Here is a 19517-nt window from a genome sequence, read left to right as displayed (position 1 = left end):
CATACCACTTGTATTTTCATCAACATTTATGTTGAGTATTTCTGTAAATTGATGTGGCTCTCTGCAAAATCACTGGATGTTTTGGAAGCAAAACATTACTGAACGTAATGCGCCAATATAAACTGAGATTTTTGGATATAAATATGAACTTTATCGAACAAAACATACATGTATTGTGTAACATGAAGTCCTATGAGTGTCATCTGATGAAGATCATCAAAGGTTAGTGATTAATTTTACCTCTATTTCTGCTTTTTGTGACTCCTCTCTTTGGCTGGAAAAATGTGACTAGGTACTGACCTAACATAATCGTTTGGTGTGCTTTCGTCGTAAAGCCCTTTTGAAATCGGACACTGTGGTGGGATTAAACAACAAGTTTACCTTTAAAATCGTGTAAAATACTTGCATGTTTGAGGAATTTTAATTATGAGATTTCTGTTGTTTGAATTTGGTGCCCTGCACTTTCACTGGCTGTTGTCATATTGATCCTGGGAGTGGGATCTAAGCCATAAGAAGTTAAATAATGTTGAGGTTAGTGTCCTGTATATTTACTTGCAAAAAAATAAAGTTTACCTACATTTATTCAACTCTATATTTATATTTTTTTGCAGAAGAACTAAGGAGCCCATGAAATCACCTCTCTCTCTCTCTCTCTCTCACACACACACGTTTCCTTGTGTTTTTGGGCTTCCGAGTGGCGCAGCGGTCTAAGGCACTGCATTTCAGTGCAAGAGGCATCACTACAGTCCCTGGTTCGATTCCAGGCTGTATCACATCTTGCTTTGATTCGGAGTCCCATAGGGCGGTGCATAATTGGCCCAGCATCTTCCAAGTTTGGCCGGGGTTGGCTGTCATTGTATATAAGAATTTGTTCTTAGCTGACTTAGTGTGCCCTAGATAAAAATAAATAAATAACATAAACAAATGTGTATTGCTCTGACCTGACATCATGAGGTCAGCTATGCTTAACAGCACCTCTCATCTATTGTTCTCCTCAGTCCTCACCGCCTGTCTCTATTATCCACTCCTCTTCCTGTCGTTCCCTCGCGACCCCCCTCTCTGTCGTTCCCTGTCCACCGCACTCTCCCTCCCACCCTATCCACCCCCCCTTCTCTCTCCATCACCTCTCTTTCTACACCCCTCTGCCCTCTCTCTCCCGCTACAACGCTCCTCCCCCCTCTCTCTCCTAATATGTGATTGCCTTAGGGTGGAACTGATGGAACATACCTACCGCACTAGACCAAAGGAAGAGGGAAGGGACAGAAAGGAAGGAAAGACGTATTGTTTCCATCTTGACACATTTTAAAGCCTGTGTTCTCTACTACAGCAGTGTTTCTCAAAGTAATCGTCAGGAACTCCCAGTCGTTTCACATATGTAACTGTTAACTTCCACCACTAGCACCTGATTCAGCTAATTTAGGGCTCGCTGATTAGCTCATTCACTGAATCAGGCTATGGAATTAAACAGTTATGGGTTTACGGTTCCTGAGAACAAGTTTGTTGAGAAACAATGATACATAGTTGAAGTCGGAAGTTTACATACGCTTAGGTTGCAGTCATTAAAACTCGTTTTTCAACCCCTCCACAAATTTCTTGTTGACATACTATAGTTTTGGCAAGTCTGTTCAGACATCTACTTTGTGCATGACACAAGTAATTTTTCCAACAATTGTTTACAGACAGATTATTTCACTGTTTACATATACTAAATTGACTGTGCCTTTAAACAGCTTGGAAAAATCCAGAAAATTATGTCATGGGTTTAGAAGCTTTTGATAGGCTAATTGACATAATTTGAGTCAATTGGAGGTGTACCTGTGGATGTATTTCAAGGCCAACCTTCAAACTCAGTGCCTCTTTGCTTGACATCATGGGAAAATCAAAAGAAATCAGCCAAGACCTCAGAAAAAAAATGGTAGAGTCTGGTTCTTCCTTGGGAGAAATTTCCAAACACCTGAAGGTACCACGTTCATCTGTACCAACAATAGTACGCAGGTATAAACACCATGGGACCACGCAGATGTCATACCACTCAGGAAGGAGACACGTTCTGTTTCTTAGAGATGAACGCACTTTGGTGCGAAAAGTGCAAAATCAATCCCAGAACAACAGCCAAGGACCTTGTGAAGATGCTGGAGGAAACCGGTACAAAAGTATCTATATCCACAGTAAAACGAGTCCTATATCGACATAACCTGAAAGGCCGCTCAGCAAGGAAGAAGCCACCGCTCCAAAACCACCATAAAAAGCCAGACTACGGTTTGCAGCTGCACATGGGGACAAAGACCGTACCTTTTAGAGAAATGTCCTCTGGTCTGATGAAACAAAAATAGAACTGTTTGGCCATAATGACCATAGTTATGTTTGGAGGAAAAAGGGGGTGGCTTGCAAGCCGAAGAACACCATCCCAACCGTGAAGCAGCATCATGTTTTGGGGGTGCTTTGCTGCAGGAGGGACTGGTGCACTTCACAAAATAGATGGCATCATGAGGTAGGAAAATTATGTGGATATATTGAAGCAACATCTCAAGACATCAAAGCTTTGTCGCAAATGGTTGAGGATGGTATAGAATGTGACTGGTTCTGCCAGTCACATTCTGTTAAGTTAAAGGTCCCCAAAGCAGACACATCCCTGAATTGCTCCTCTTTTCAGTTCGCTGCAGCAAGGAACTGAAACAAGTTGCAAAAAAACCTTATCTCCATCTCTTCATTTAAAGACTCAATCATGGACACACTTACTGACAGTTGTGGCTACTTCGTGTGATGTATTGTTGCCTCTACCTTCATGCCCCTTGTGCTGTTGTCTGTGCCCAATAATGTTTGTACCATGTTTCGTGCTGCTACCATTGTTGCTGCCATGTTGTGTTGCTACCATGCTGTGTTTTCATGTGTTGCTGCCATACTATGTTGTCGTTTTAGGTGTCTCTTTATGTAGTGTTGTAGTGTCTCTCTTGTCGTAGTGTGTGTTTTGTCCTATATTTTTATTTAATTGTTTATTTTTAATCAATAGCCCCTGTCCCTGCAGGAGGCCTTTTGCCTTCTGGTAGGCTGTCATTGTAAATAAGAATTTGTTCTTAACTGACTTGCCTAGATAAATAAAATCTATCTTTATAGGGCTATATTCAACAGAGCAGGGATTTATAAGTTTTGTTCTATGATATAATCAGTCAGTTAACAGGACCTTGATGAATATTATAAGAATTCACAAAAAAAAAATACATTAGCTGATGAAGATTATCTCATAGAACAAATCGTATAAAATCTCATAAACATGTGTTTACCACAGACCTTATTTTCAGAGTTTATTCAAAACCCTTCAAAAACGCCATTAATTTCCCCCATATTCTTTGTCAACGAACCATGGCGGAGGTAGTGCCTTCAAAAAGACCATTACTATTTCTCTCTATAAAAAGCATTACCATTAGATTATTCTCAAATAGGTATAATATACGATAGGCCTAAACAAAACGTAATCGCCAGTGGGAATCTGATTAACGATCGTTACAGAACGGAAGTCACCGTGGAGGCAGGGGTGACGTCTCTGTCGATGACTCCTGTAATGATCAGCTACTCTGGTCTAGGGGCGAGAAGTCAGCCGGGAGCGAGCCTTGTGGAGGGTGTGTGAAAAATGCCTTTCTCCCGTCAGAGAAACCAGACCCGTGATCTCTTGAATTTATTATAGCTGGTTGGCCATTGTGCAATAGTCAGGGAGGTATGCAATCCAGTTTCTAGGCGATCACGGCCACTCAGAGCAAAGGACTAACAACACAGCGATTCGTCTCAGTTTTGTGCATGGTTACATTCCGAGTAGTGACGATCGGTTCTAGGCGGATCAAGTAGTGAGTGATACGAATCTTTTTTTGAGTTGCATTGGAATACGCTGCCAGCTACAGTTTTGAAAGGGAAACGATTCGCCACAATTGCAGACATGGGCGCTACAACTTGAAGATAGACTAGGCAAACTGTTGCGGATACAAGGAAAAATAACGAACATAACCTAATTTTCTTGTTACCCACCGACATTTTATTGGAGCTATCTAGCAGCTGAAGAATACGGAATCAAGTACACAATTCTAACCACGGGTAGAGTCAAAGGTAAGCCCCAGCATGAAACCAGATGGCTAGGCTAGCATTGTTGAATAGGCTAATTTAGCCACTAGCTTAAGCTATTTGCTAATATATCCCAGCCTAAATATGCAGTCAAAAGGTTGTATAATGTTAGAGCAGTGTGAATTTCGGTTGGTTTTTACAAGCGCTGAGTACACGTTACACATCTAACTATAAATTGTTTAGTAATGTCTTGTAACCTAACGTTACCTACCGTTCATTATTCAAGTTGAGCAACACAAGTTAGGAAAAAGTCGGTGGTTTATTCGCTAAGTTTGTATTAAAAGTATGAATTTCAGCACCCCACGGAAGGACCGCTGTTGTACAGGACAAAGATAGGTACAGGTAAGCGTAATAAAAATGTCAATTTTCAAAAGTATCGACTGAATGGTGACCCAAAAATCTTGCGACCAATTATCAAAACTCAACTCCGCCTCGTTATGAGAACAGAGTTGAACGTCCCTCGGCTAACAAGGCATACGCTAATTTAGCTACAAAATAGCTAGCCTAATTCCGCTGTTGAGTCCGTTTATCGCATGGGGAAATAAATGACAGGAAGATAGAGGCTGGTTGTAGGCCTAAACAAACCGTGTTGCAACACGTCTGGGCAGCCTCCTGATAAAGGAATTGCAAGGTGAAACAAAATGTCTTCCATTGTTACTTCAAGCCGAGCAGCACGTTTAACATGGTGGCTACAATGTAGCACTGACTGCTTTGGAATTCTGACATCTGTAACGTTAAGCGATGTACGCTTTCAGTAGAAACACGTCTGTGCATTAACTACGTTGTATCTGTGCAAAGTGTAACCACAGTAGGCGAGGTCGATGTTTTTCAGCTGTGTGTGGATTAGGTTGAATGTTTTCGTATTAGGCTACAACAAATAAACTGTCAGTGTGTATCTTGTGATCCCATCTCTTGTCATGATGAAATCTGAGACGCTAAGTAGCCTAGCGACAAAAAGCTTCACCCATCATGAGAATAGTAGTAATTTAGCTCCTTAAAAAAACAAACAATTTAACGCAGTCAAAGAATATTATTAATGAGGAATTTGTATATGTAAATGGTGGTGTTTGCACACTTATACCCAGACCTACACGTATAACGATACACCAATAACAACACTTGGGAAATTGTTTAAAATCAGTTGTATCCTGTGGACCAGGGGATCTTCCTACTTGTAGGACCAAACTAGACAAGTGGGACACAATCATGAAGTGGAACGACATTTATTGGATATGTCAAACTTTTTTAACAAATCAAAAACTGAAAAATTGGGGCGTGCAAAATTATTCAGCCCCTTTACTTTCAGTGCAGCAAACTCTCTCCAGAAGTTCAGTGAGGATCTCTGAATGATCCAATGTTGACCTAAATGACTAATGATGATAAATACAAACCACCTGTGTGTAATCAAGTCTCCGTATAAATGCACATGCACTGTGATAGACTCAGAGGTCCGTTAAAAGCGCAGAGAGCATCATGAAGAACAAGGAACACACCAGGCAGGTCCGAGATACTGTTGTGAAGAAGTTTAAAGCCGGATTTGGATACAAAAATATTTCCCAAGCTTTAAACATCCCAAGGAGCACTGTGCAAGCAATAATATTGAAATGGAAGGAGTATCAGACCACTGCAAATCTACCAAGACCTGGCCGTCCCTCTAAACTTTCAGCTCATACAAGGAGAAGACTGATCAGATGCAGCCAAGAGGCCCATGATCACTCTGGATGAACTGCAGAGATCTACAGCTGAGGTGGGAGACTCTGTCCATAGGACAACAATCAGTCGTATATTGCACAAATCTGGCCTTTATGGAAGAGTGGCAAGAAGAAAGCCATTTCTTAAAGATATCCATAAAAAGTGTTGTTTAAAGTTTGCCACAAGCCACCTGGGAGACACACCAAACATGTGGAAGAAGGTGCTCTGGTCAGATGAAACCAAAATTGATATTTTTGGCAACAATGCAAAACGTTATGTTTGGCGTAAAAGAAACACAGCTGAACACACCATCCCCACTGTCAAACATGGTGGTGGCAGCATCATGGTTTGGGCCTGCTTTTCTTCAGCAGGGACAGGGAAGATGGTTCAAATTGATGGGAAGATGGATGGAGCCAAATACAGGACCATTCTGGAAGAACCTGATGGAGTCTGCAAAAGACCTGAGACGGACGGAGATTTGTCTTCCAACAAGACATTGATCTAAAACAAAGTTAAATCTACAATGGAATGGTTCAAAAATAAACATATCCAGGTGTTGGAATGGCCAAGTCAAAGTCCAGACCTGAATTCAATCAAGAATCTGTGGAAAGAACTGAAAACTGCTGTTCACAAATGCTCTCCATCCAACCTCACTGAGCTCGAGCTGTTTTGCAAGGAGGAATGGGAAAAAATGTCAGTCTCTCGATGTGCAAAACTGATAGAGACATACCCCAAGCGACTTACAGCTGTAATTGCAGCAAAAAGTGGCGCTACAAAGTATTAACTTAAGGGGGCTGAATAATTTTGCACGCCCAATTTTTCAGTTTTTGATTTGTTAAAAAAGTTTGAAATATCCAATAAATGTCGTTCCACTTCATGATTGTGTCCCACTTGTTGTTGATTCTTCACAAAAAAATACAGTTTTATATCTTTATGTTTGAAGCCTGAAATGTGGCAAAAGGTCGCAAAGTTCAAGGGGGCCGAATACTTTCGCAAGGCACTGTAGATGTTTCGGCGGTTGTCGGTCTTCGCATTGTCAACAAATTCTAGCTGCAGACTAGTAATTAGTATTGAAGATTTGCTCTTATACTGTCTATCGATAGTCTCAGAGTTTAACCATATCCACCAGTGTAGCCAATGCTCCACATGGTTTGGTTAGGATTTCAACAACCGAGGAATGCATGGTCTCTACTCAAACCTTAGTCCTCTCGGTAATCGAGGTGCGCGTGGTCTGCAGATGATTTATCTAGGTGAGGTTTTTATTCTGAACATCAGAAAAGGCTGTCCCATGACGCCAGATCAATGTCTGTGCTCATGGGGTAGGCCAATGGCTTAATCCAATTCCCTTTCAAATGTAACTATCTTCCATTAACTTAGAACTACCCATCCCGGATCCGGTATATTTGTCATCAGCAACGCTGAATAGCATAGCGCAACAGTCTAATTTTTTTACTAGAAAATATTCATATTCATGAAATCTCAAGTGAAATATAGCGAAACACAGCTTAGCCTTTTGTTAATCACCCTGTCGTCTCAGATTTTGACATTATGCTTTACAGTGAAAGCAATGCAAGCGTTTGTGTAAGTTTATCGATAGCCTAGCATAGCATTATGTACACTTAGCATCAGGAAGCTTGGTCACGAAAATCAGAAAAGCAATCAAATTAACCGTTTACCTTTGATCTTCGGATGTTTTCACTCACGAGACTCCCAGTTAGACAGCAAATGTTCCTTTTGTTCCATGAAGATATTTATATCCAAATACCTCCGTTAGTTTGGTGCGTTATACCCAGGGATCCACCGGAAATAGCGGTCACGACAAGGCAGACAAAAATGCAAAATTATATCCATAATGTCGACAGAAACATGGCAAACGTTTTTTATAATCAATCCTCAAGGTGTTTTTCAAATATCTATTCAATAATATATCAACCAGGACCGTTGGCTTTTCACTAGGACCGGGAGGAACAATGGCCGTCTCACTCAGAGCCCCCAACTGACCACTTATGTAATGGTCGTTCACGCTCATTCTTCAAACTAAAGGCCTGAAACTGTCTAAAGGCTGTAGACACCTTAGGGAAGCCATAGAAAAAGGAATCTGGTTGATATCCCTTTCAATGGTCAATGGGGATGCATAGGAACACAGAGCTTTCAAAATAAGAGTCACTTCCTGATTATATTTTTCTCAGGCTTTCGCCTGCAATATCAGTTCTGTTATACTCACAGACAATATTTTTACAGTTTTGGAAACTTTAGAGTGTTTTCTATCCCAAGCTGTCAATTATTTGCATATTCTAGCATGTGGTCCTGAGAAATAGGCTGTTTACTTTGGGAAAGTTATTTTTCCAAAAATAAAAATAGTGCCCCCTAGCTTCGAGGTTAAACAGTTTAAAATCACATTACATAATTTCACAAATAGTTTCATCTTTACTCATTCATTTTATACAATAATTAGATGCAAATCTCATAACGGAGACTCTTGTATAAACAGAGTTATGGTAATGTGGCTGTGTTGTCTCATGCGGTCACAAACATTAGACAAATTGGACTGGTCGTAGCTGGATTCTCCACCGACCGTTTACACATTCTCCAAAACATGGATATTATTCAGTTTTCAAGTTTTGTGAGGTAGAAGTTCCTTTGTTCTACTGTGAACCCTCTCTCTATACTGCATGGCAGTAAGAGAGTCTCCTCCATGAATTTACGACCTGAGATAACAGAGCCTGGGTGTAGGGGTAAGAGAGGTAGCGAGAGAGCGAGTTGGTGCTTGCTACATCCAAAGAGGGCCACATCATGTCAGTAGCATAGGCCTAACTGTCACAAAGTTACCATGATGAGATGATGGGTCTACATATATTGTGAACTGCGCTCCATACTGAGATGGGCTGTCTGTCCAGACCCTGAGCTTTGATGATTCATCACTTAGAGAGAAGGCAGAAGAAAAGCTACATTTAAACATTGCTTACAATAACAGTTCCATTCCATTTGACCTCATGCTGTTCACATAATTTATTCGAATTTACCGATTTCTCAGTTATTTATCCTGGGAAGGGAGTGGTTTTGGGTGGTAAATCTTGCTAACCAGGTTCCTGACATTGTGTGTATCAGTGTTCTGAGGTAATTTCTGATTGCCCTTCCACCGGCTGCATACCCTTAGATCCGTAATGACATTAAGATACCCAATTTAAATTCTCCCGGCGAGTGAATGAATTGTGTATTGAAGACTTACTGCTGCTAGTAGCTCTACTCACACTGAGTGACAGACAGGATATTATAAATATTCAAACGGCTCGGTCAGTGAGTCAGGTCAGTCAGTGCGGCTCGGTCAGTGAGTCAGAAATGTGGGTGGGACTCCCTCTCTGACACGTAGCTGTTCTCTCCATGCAAAACCCCCTCAGAAAGAGTGACACAGCTGATGGAGGCACACACATTGTCTATGTAAGAGGGAAAACAAGAGGCAGTGGTTGGACAGTCAGGTGGTGTTTTGGTCTGGGAGAGATTGTAGTGTGAGGAGAGGGGGAAGGAGAGTGAACAGAGTGTTCTGTTCATCACAGTGCTGGAACAATCTGAGCTACTATTCCCTCACAAGCGCACACTTACACAAGGTTGACGGGGGGCAATTCCATGGTAACTCCGATCCTTTTTACTTAAAATGTGTGCCAAACAAACTTTGATTTAAAAGTTTATCAAACATACAACTCTATGCAGAAGTACACTTCTTAACAATTTTTAAATTGAAAACGTTAAACATTTACTGGAATTTTAGTCAAATACATTTAGTCTCCACATAAAAAAAGTAACACCTTTTAATAATTCGTTGCAGATATTTTACGGTTAGGTTTCAATGATGTCTGCAGAAAGAATGGGGTGTCGGCTATGACATGACACATTGACTCTCTCTTGATCTCTCTTCATTATTGAACTACAGTAATGGAATTTGTGGTAATGGAATTTCATGATGGGTCCCTGATCTGTACCACACACAAATACATAATTATTAATATGAATAATTCTCTTCATGGTAATGTATCCTAAATATATATACACAAGGTAGAAATATGCAATATCTTCCTTAGTATATTTGGGTGTTATACTACAAACTGGCTATTATTTTAATGAGCTCTGCCCCCAAACAAGACCCAATTTGGTTGGTCCAGACCAAATCTGAACCAATTGTAGATGTCCAAATTTGTGAAACAGACATCAAAGTACAGTACAGCATAACACAATACTGAACAGTAGTGTATAGTTTAGGGCTGACCCCATTTAGTCGATTATTTGGTCACTAGGCTGTTGGTTGACCGAGAATTTCTTTAGTCAGAGCATTTGCAAACACTTTTTTTTTTATGCCATATGTCTTGATTGACACCTGTCTCAGTGGACTAATCCATTGCGGAGGCCGAAGGGATGGCACACCAGTATCACCAGTAGTACATTCACCGTGAATTCCCACTTGTAATCTACAATGTTTGTTTGATTACCATAATCTCTGTTAATGCATTGAATCTGGGGCACAACATTGGTTTTTGAAGTGGGGGGGACATCATTTTTTATATAAGTACAAAAGTGTGTATATTTTATTTATTAGGGATGCACGATATATCGGTGAACATATCGGAAACGGCCGACATTAGCTAAAAATGCCAACATCGGTAGCGGCCCGATATTAAAAACCGATGTCAAAGCTACAGTGTATACCTGTGTATACCATGATGTACACGTGCAACACATCATTCCTAGCCTAGGCCATGATGTTTGCTGTGTGGATCGAGCAGTCAACAAGTTGAGCAGTCACTTCAAAGAGTAAGAACATTTCAGCGAGACAACTCAAAGGCGAAGTCCACCAAGATAATGGGATTCATTGCCCTTGACAATCAACCGTACTCTGTCGTGGGTGACGTTGTCTTTCGTCGACTGGTCGAGCACCGGTATACACTACCCCGTGCACTATTTTTCAGATGTTGCCCTACCAAAGTTATACAGTAATAGCGTCACTGCTATTAGCTTCACGACATACATACTATGGAACGCCGTTTGGGTCTTTGCGTGTCAAAAACAGTAGCACTGTCAAAGCTGTACAAAAATGTCTGCAAACAAGCAAACCCCAGCCACGAACGATGTGTTTACAATAGCGCGTTGGTAATAAAGCATTAGTTGTTCGACCGCAACTTCTGGGGTAAATAGCTTTAGCTTGGTATCTAGCTAGCACCAGTACAGCCAGCCTGAAAACAATGACCAGTAGAAACTGCAGTCATTTTCAATATTCTTAGCAATGATTTAGGAATCCTTGTGAGTAAGTATTAGCTAGGTTTCTACTTGTTGTTAGCCTATTGAAATTGAACAGCTAGCCAGCTACTTAACCCCGTTTCCCAAAGCTAATGTTATAAGGAGCCAGTTTGCTTCATCTGGCTAGTGAGGCTCGACCGGACCGGGTTATGTATTGTGTTGCTAGCCACAATAAGGATTAGACACAACAGTGGAATTTGCGGTTTGCCTTCAAAATAAAAGTATGTCATTGACAATGACACAAATTAATACAAATAGTAGAATTATGCCATACTTTTATTTTGAAGACTAACCGCAAAGTTCACTATTGTGGCTAATACTTGTTGCAAGCTTCATATAGATGGGTCTGACCACCATTAATCAACTAAGAACTGTCTTATAAATTAGGGTTATTTTAAATGACACCAAGCTATGTAGTTAGCTAGGTAACTATTGCTACTGAAACAGATTGTCGTTTTGCTATGTTTTTGGGAAGAACATTGTTTGCATCCATGAGCTAGCTAGCTTTCTTTATGACCAGCACTGTAGATGCACGAGACAACTTTACCAGCATCATAGCATACGTATGGATGAATCGCTGTGACATATGACATATGAGTTACTGTGTAATAACTACGTTAAAAAAATGTAATAATCGCATTAAACTATTTTTATTTATTATAGATCCCCATTAGCTGCTGCCTACATTCACAGATTTCACAACACTGCCCTCAGGCCCCTACTCCAGCACTAACACATATCTACAGTACTACATTCGTGTGCGCATGTCTGTGCCAATGTTTGTGTTGCTTCACAGTCCCTGCTATTCCATAAGGTGTGTTTTTTTCAGTTTTTTTTAAATCTAATTTTACTGCTTGCGTCAGTTGCTTAATCTGGAATAGAGTTCCATGTAGTCATGGCTCTAGTACTGTGTGCCTCCCATAGTCTGTTCTGGACTTGGGGACTGTGAAGAGACCTCTTGTGGCATGTCTTGTGGGGTATGCATGGGTGTCCGAGCCTTGTGCCAGTAGTTTAGCCAGACCGCTCGGTGCATTCAACATGTCATAAACCTCTCATAAAAGTAGTGATGAAGTCAATCTCTCCTCCACTCTCATCCAGGAGAAATGTACATGCATATTATTAATATTAGCTCTCTGTGCACGTCAGCTGTGCTGCCGTTCTGAGCCAATTGCAATTTTCCTAAGTTTTCCTAACTAGGGCCTGTAGGACCTGCTTTGTTGATAGTGTTGTTAAGAAGGCAGAGCATCGCTTTAATATAGACATACTTCTCCCCATCTTAGCTACTACAGCATCAATATGTTTTGACCGTGACAGTTTACAATCTAGTGTTACTCCAAGCAGTTTAGTCATTTCAACTTGCTCAATTTCCACATGATTTATTACAATATTTAGTTGAGGTTTAGGGTTTAGTGAGTGTTTTGTTACAAATACATTGCTTTTAGTTTTAGAAATATTTATGGCTGACTTGTTCCTTGCCACCCACTCTGAAACTAACTGCAGCTCTTTGTTGAGTGTTGCAGTCATTTCAGTCACTGTAGTAGCTGACGTGTATAGTGTTGAGTCATCCGCATACATAGACACTTTACTCAGTCAGTGGCATGTCGTTAGTAAAAAGCAAGGGGTCTAACAGCTACCCTGGGGAATTCCTGATTCTAACTGGATTATATTTGATAGACTTCCATTAAAGAACACCCTCTGTGTTCTGTTAGACATGTAACTCTTTATCCACAGGGGGTGTAAAGCCATAACACAAGTTTTTCCAGCAGCAGACTATGATCAATAATGTCAAAGCCACACTGAAGTCTAATAGTATGTTTTACTGGTATTATTTGACTTGCAGTCATATTCAGGTCCCGATTGGTCAAGAAACTTATTTGACACGTCACATTGTGTTATTTAATTTGTTTCTTTGTTGACATGCAAAGACCCAAACGGCGTTCCAAAGAAATCCTGGTTAAGAATGAAACGACTGAACAAATGAACAACGAAACAGCAGCGCAAGTTAGTGAAAGCAATAGGTTTTGATTATGTTTTACTGGTAGTGTGTGTGTGTGTAACATTTTTTTAACTAGGCAATGAACAAATTCTTATTTACAATGAAGTCCCCGACAACGCTGGGCCAATTGTGCGCTGCCCTATAGGACTCCCAATCACGTCCGGATGTGATACAGCCTGGATTCGAACCAGGGACTGTAATGACACCTCTTGCACAGAGATGCAGTACCTTAGACCGCTGCGCCCGTGTGTGTGCGTTAACTATTCAATTGTACTTGAATGCTTAAAAGGCCGCAAAAATGTTAAATATCGGTTATCGGTAGCGTTTGTTTTTTTTGCAAGGAAAATATTGGGTATCGTTATAAATGTTGATGAACATTTAAGTGTTAATCATGGAACTTTAGATACACTTCTCCTTGATGTAACCGCTGTGTCAGATTTCAAAAAAACTTTACTGAAAAAGCAGAATCTGAGTATGGCGCTCAGAGCCCAAACCAGCCAAAATAAATATCCGCCATGTTGCGCAGTCAACATTAGTCAAAAATAGCATTATAAATATTCACTTACCTTTGATCTTCATCAGAATGCACACCCAGGAATCGCAGTTCCACAAATTGTTTCGATTATGTCCATCATTTATGTCCAAATAGCTTCTTTTGTTAGGGCGTTTCGTAAACAAATCCAAACGTGTGTTAAGGTCCGACAAAGTTAAAAAAGTTATATTATAGGTCAAAGAAACTTGTCAAACTAAGTATAGAATGAATCTTTAGGATGTTTTTATCATAAATGTTCAATGTTCCAACCGGAGAATTCCATTGTCTGTAGAAAAGCAATGTAACGAGAGATACCTCTCATAACGCTCGTGACTGAGAACGAGGTTGCTGCCAGACCCCTTAGTCAAACAGCTCTCATCCGGCCCCCCTTCACTGTCGAAGCCTGAAACGTTCTAAAGACGGTTGACATCTAGTGGAAGCCTTAGGAAGTGGAAAATAACCCATATCCCACTGTGAATTCGATAGGGGCTGAGTTAAAACACGACATACCTCAGATTTCCCACTTCCTGTTTGGATTTTTTTCTCAGGTTTTGGCCTGCCATATGAGTTGCGAAATAAGTTCTGTTATACTCCGACATCATTCAGAGTGTTTTCTATCCAAATCTACTAATTATACGCATATCTTAGCTTCTGGGCCTGAGTAGCAGGCAGTTTACTCTGGGCACGCTATTCATCCAAGCTACTCAATACTGCCCCCCAGCCATAAGAAGTTAAACACTGTTTCCCATGCTTGTTCAATTAACCATAAACAAAAACCTGTGGAACGGTCGTTAAGACACTAACAGCTTACAGATGGTAGGCAATTAAGGTACATTTTAAACTTAGGACACTAAAGAGGGCTTTCTACTGACTCTGAAAAACACCAAAAGAAAGATGTCCAGGGTCTCTGCTCATCTGTGTGAACGTGCCTTAGGCATGCTGCAAGGAGGCATGAGGACTGCAGATGTGGCCAGGCCAATAAATTGCAATGTCCGTACATTGAGACTCCTAAAACAGCACTACGGGGAGACAGGACGGACAGCTGATCATTCTCGCAGTGGTAGACCACGTGTAACAACACCTGCAGAGGATCAGTACATCTGAACATCACACCTGCAGGACAGGTACAGGATGGCAATAACAACTGCCCGAGTTACACCAGGAACGCACAATCCCTCCATCAGTGCTCAGATTGTCCGCAATAGGCTGAGAGTGGCTGGACCCTAACCCTCACCAGACATCTCTGGCAACAACGTCGCCTATGGGCACAAACCCCCTGTCGCTGAACCAGACAGGACTGGCAAAAAGTGCTCTTCACCGACGAGTTGTGGTTTTCATAGCCTCAAGCTCATTACCATAACGCAACGTTTCCTATTCATGAAAATCGCAAATGAAATAAATATATTGAAACACAAGCTTAGCCTTTTGATAACAACACTGTCATCTCAGATTTTCTAAATATGCTTTAACCAAAGCTACACAAGCATTTGTGTAAGAGTATTGATAGCCTAGCATAGCATTAAGCCTAGCATTCAGCAGGCAACATTTTCACAAAAACAAGAAAAGCATTCAAATAAAATAATTTACCTTTGAAGAACTTTGGATGTTTTCAATGACGATACTCTCAGTTAGATAGCAAATGTTCATTTTTTCCCAAAATATTATTTGTGTAAGAGAAATAGCTCCGTTTTATTCATCACGTTTGGCTAGGGAAAAAAACGAAAATGCAGTCACTTACAACGCCAAACTTTTTTCCAAATTAGCTCCATAATATCGACAGAAACATGGCAAACGTTGTTTAGAATCAATCCTCAAGGTTTTTCACAATTCTATTCGATGAAAAATCATTCCTGGCAGTCGGTTTCTCATCAGAGTCAAACGGAAAAATACTGCAGCTGGAGATTACGCAATAATTGCGACGGAGGACACCAAGCGACCACCTGGTAGAAGTAGTCTCTTATGGTCAATCTTCCAATGATATGCCTACAAATACGTCACAATGCTGCAGACACCTTGGGGAAAACGTGGAAAAGGTAAGCTGACTCCTAGCTCCTCCACAGCCATATAAGGAGTCATTGCCATGAGGCGGTTTCAAAAAATGTGGCACTTCCTGATTGTATTTTTATCTGGGTTTTTTTCTGTAACATCAGTTCTGTGGCACTCACAGACAATATCTTTGCAGTTTTGGAAATGTCAGAGTGTTTTCTTTCCAAAGCTGTCAATTATATGCATAGTCGAGCATCTTTTTGTGACAAAATATCTTGTTTAAACGGGAACCTTTTTCATCCAAAAATTAAGAGTGCCCCCTATATCGAAGAAGTTTTAATGCACCAGATACTTTTGATGTTGACCCCCCCCTCCTGTTCCGGGACACATTATTCCATTGCTGTTAGTCACATGTCTGTGGAACTTGTTCAGTTTGTCTCCGTTGTTGAATCTTATGTTCATACAAATATTTACACACATTAAATTTGCTGAAAATAAACGCAGTTGACAGTGAGGACATTTTCTTTGCTGAGTTTATTGGAGTGATTGAAATAGCTCACATAACCGTGGTTACCTATGTAACCTTCCATATCCCTATACCAACCCTACCTTGTCACAACAGCTGATTGGCTCAAACGCATTAAGAAGGAAAGAAATTCCAGAAATTGTACTTTTTAAAAGCATTCCAGGTGACTACCTCATGAAGCTGGTTGAGAGATGGCCAAGGGTGTGCAATGCTGTCATCAAGTCAAAGGGTGGCTACTCTAAAATATAAAATTTAGTTTGATTTGTTTAACACTTTTTTGGGGGGGGTCTACATTATTCCATATGTGTCATTTCATAGTATTGATGTCTTCACTATTGTTCTACAATGTAGAAAATAGTAAAAATAAAGAAAAACCCTTGAATGTGTCAACTTTTGTGTGTGTGTAGATATTTTTTGGATCCAGTCGGATTAACACTCCAAACAACCTCCCTGCCCACTCTGTTGCGTCTGCATGGTCGCAAAGCACACTGTTGCCTCGTTTTGTATCACATGCAATGTGTGATAACTGGGGGGACAAAAATGCAAAATCAGAATGTGGGGGGTCGGGCGTTATTAGTATTTTTCTTAGTGGACACATTGTTTGCAGAGCGCACAACCTCGGCTACACTTGTGAGAAACAAGTTTTGGTTTATTTCATTCCATTTACAAGTTGTCAATTTATTTGTTTTGTTTTGAGCGCTCCTGTCGATGTTGATTAAGGAGGCTACCTGGCCTGCACGCAAATGTAGGCTTTTATAAATGTGCCCATTTGATGGGGATCTGATAGTATAGTATTTCGGATTTTCTTAACTCACCACCGAAAATGAGCCGTGGGGTTTCTCCAGAGTCATTTTTTCTTCACCTCAAATAGCAAGTAAATTAACTCTGTTTTTACATCCATTGAATGACAATAGTTCCTCAATATAGCCTATTAGAAACATATTTTAGAGCTCTCTCCCTTTCAATAACCACTCAATTTGAAAGGGGGAAAAATGTCATGCTCTGATGGAAATGTTATAAAATAGCGTCTCTCATCCCTCGCTCAAATACAGCTGTGTCTGTATGGAGCACAGTGGTGCAGAAAACTGAGGGTCCAGAATATTTTATACAATGTTGCAAGTTTGTTAGCATAAACTGGCTGGACCAAATTGATAGTTTCATTTTCTTTGCAGACAGGCCATGCGTAGCCAATGTGATTTGTTTTATCAGGATATTTTCTACCTGCAGGCTGCAATGTCTTTGTTTGATTTGTAGGCTATTTGGCATAGTTGGCAATATAAGTTACTTTTAGATTTGTATAATTTTAATTCAGGGGAAAGGGAATAACTGAACGCATTCAACCGAAATGTCTTCCGCATTTAACCCAGCCCCGCTGAATCAGAGGTGCGGGGGGTGCTGCCTTATTCCACATCCACGTTACTGTCCCAATGCTCTACCTGCCGCCACTTTAGCCTGTCAATTAGCGGAGTGTCGTAAAAAAAACACAACTATGGACTTTTCCCTCATAGGAGTTTACTCTGAGATGAAGCGTAATTTACTGCGAAACAGAGAGCGGGATGGAGAGGGTGATTGAGTGGAAATTGTGTTGAAAGCCTGTGATCTCTCGGCAGTTAACGAGCTGTATGTGTGTCAGGGTTTCTATGAGTAAAATGTTGCGCCAGACACACGCAACGTGTGCATTCAACGAATTCTGTTGCGCAATTTTAGAGATTAGAATATCTGTCCACGTTTACTTTTCCTCAGCCAACAAGAGTTGAGGAACAGCAAAATCACTAGCCGATGTCAATGTCGGTCTACCATCCCCCATAGTAGAAACGTGTATATATTATATTGGTTAGCTTGCTTTTCTGTGCGAGGAAGAAATAACCTATTCAAACAAACTCTGGACAGTTGTGGGACGATAGAGCCCATATTCATACAACCAGTGAGCTAAGTAAAACAAAACAAAAATGTAAGAAGCAATGAGGCTCATGCAACAGATCAGAACATTTAGCTTAAAATGTTGATAAACTATTATTTATTCACATTATAAGCGCAGCGGTGTGCACAAGTGTTGGCACAAGGCAGTAAATTGGCTACGCATAAATGTTAGTTCCATAATGCAATTAGCGGGAAAACTTTGTCAAAGGCGCACGGCACCATGCGAGCTGTTTCATGAGACAGTTTAAAATATCTGTTTAGAAATTTGGATAAAGGGGAGCTCTACAGGTGCGACAACTAGCATGGGTTTCTAATATGACTAGGATTGTGCCTTTGGCTACTGGACAATGGAAGTTGATTTGAAAACCAATAGAACATGAGAGAAATAGGCTATACTGGTTTCAATGGCATTCTCCAGCCTATAACATTTCCTTCACGTTTGGTTGTATTTTGTCTAGGCTACTTTGAAGCAAGGTAAGCCATGCCTCATAACATGTAGTAAAACGTTCAGGTTTCAAACAAGTATGCTTTGAAAATGCATACTTCCTCCAGCTCATTGCAACGTGTTGTGTGATGAGCTGAAGCCTGCCTACCTTTGCCTAAGCACTTGAATGGCAAATGGGAAGCGAGCTTCAATTACCAGTTGAGAAATAAAACTAGCAGCTCTCTTCAATCATGGCCATCAGTGTTTTTAACACACGATTGCATTTAGAGTTGTTGCGCAATGAAGGGGCTAATAAAAGCAGGTTTCATTCTCCAGCAGTAAACAAACCGTAGCAGCAGCTCTCGCGCTACATCGACTGGTATTTCAATCAATTAATAGGCAAAAATCTATTTTTTGCAATGGGATTTATTTTCTTCTACCTGGCAATTGGCGGTGGCAATTTTATTTATCAGCTCTTAATATATTTTTTTGGCCCAAAAGCCGGCTATTACGTGTGTAGGCAGCCGCTTCATTTGCTGTTCTCTTGAATTCCTGTAGAAATCAAAGAGCTAAATTTAGACCCTGCTGCCTGCCCCTCCCTTCTATGAGAACCATTATGCCAGGCAGTAATAGGCTAACTCTTTCGCTCTCTCACACACAGACCAACAGACAGACCGAGATACACACAGAGCAGAAGCTAAAGGGGAGAGGAAGGTAAGCGTGTGTGTGGCTATGATGGTGGTGAAGTCACTGCTTCAGTTCAATGCGATGAGTCGATTCGATCAGCTTTATTGCTGATAACAAGAACACGATAATACATGGCATAATGAATAATTGCACGATTAAAATAATAAGAACACAACAACACAACATACCGTTTCAATACTTCTCTCTCTCTCTCAGGCTGCCTGTCAGGGTCTCGTTGATTCACCCCCGTTCCTCCGATGAACCCCCTCAACTCCATGAAACCCGGTCTGCCTCCCACTCCGCACAGGTACACACACACACTGAATGACTCCGAGAGGAAGTGCTGAGTGCATTGTCC

General features: G+C 40.8%; 1 protein-coding gene across 50 annotated transcripts in view; it reads left to right on the top strand.

The window, feature by feature from the left end:
* Nucleotides 1-3493: 3493 nt before the first annotated feature.
* LOC110509547 (zinc finger MIZ domain-containing protein 2) overlaps nt 3494-19517 on the top strand; it is a 34107-nt gene continuing 18083 nt past the window's right edge. For 48 of the 50 annotated variants that reach the window (XM_090227242.1, XM_090227233.1, XM_090227232.1 and 45 more), the window contains exons 1-3: nt 3506-4095; nt 19134-19186; nt 19376-19466. In XM_090227242.1, the coding sequence (XP_090083368.1) occupies nt 19417-19466 (50 nt within the window). In that variant the 5' untranslated portion in view covers nt 3506-4095; nt 19134-19186; nt 19376-19416. Of the gene's footprint in view, nt 4096-19133; nt 19187-19375; nt 19467-19517 lie in introns of all 50 variants that reach the window. The other 2 variants (XM_021590472.3, XM_090227226.1) reach the window with 2 other exon arrangements.

The sequence above is a fragment of the Oncorhynchus mykiss genome, chromosome 29 (assembly GCF_057628025.1).
Source record: "Oncorhynchus mykiss isolate SJ-2025 chromosome 29, ASM5762802v1, whole genome shotgun sequence".
In the NCBI taxonomy this organism is placed as follows: Eukaryota; Metazoa; Chordata; class Actinopteri; order Salmoniformes; family Salmonidae; genus Oncorhynchus; species Oncorhynchus mykiss.
This window is presented reverse-complemented; position numbering and strand designations above follow the sequence as displayed.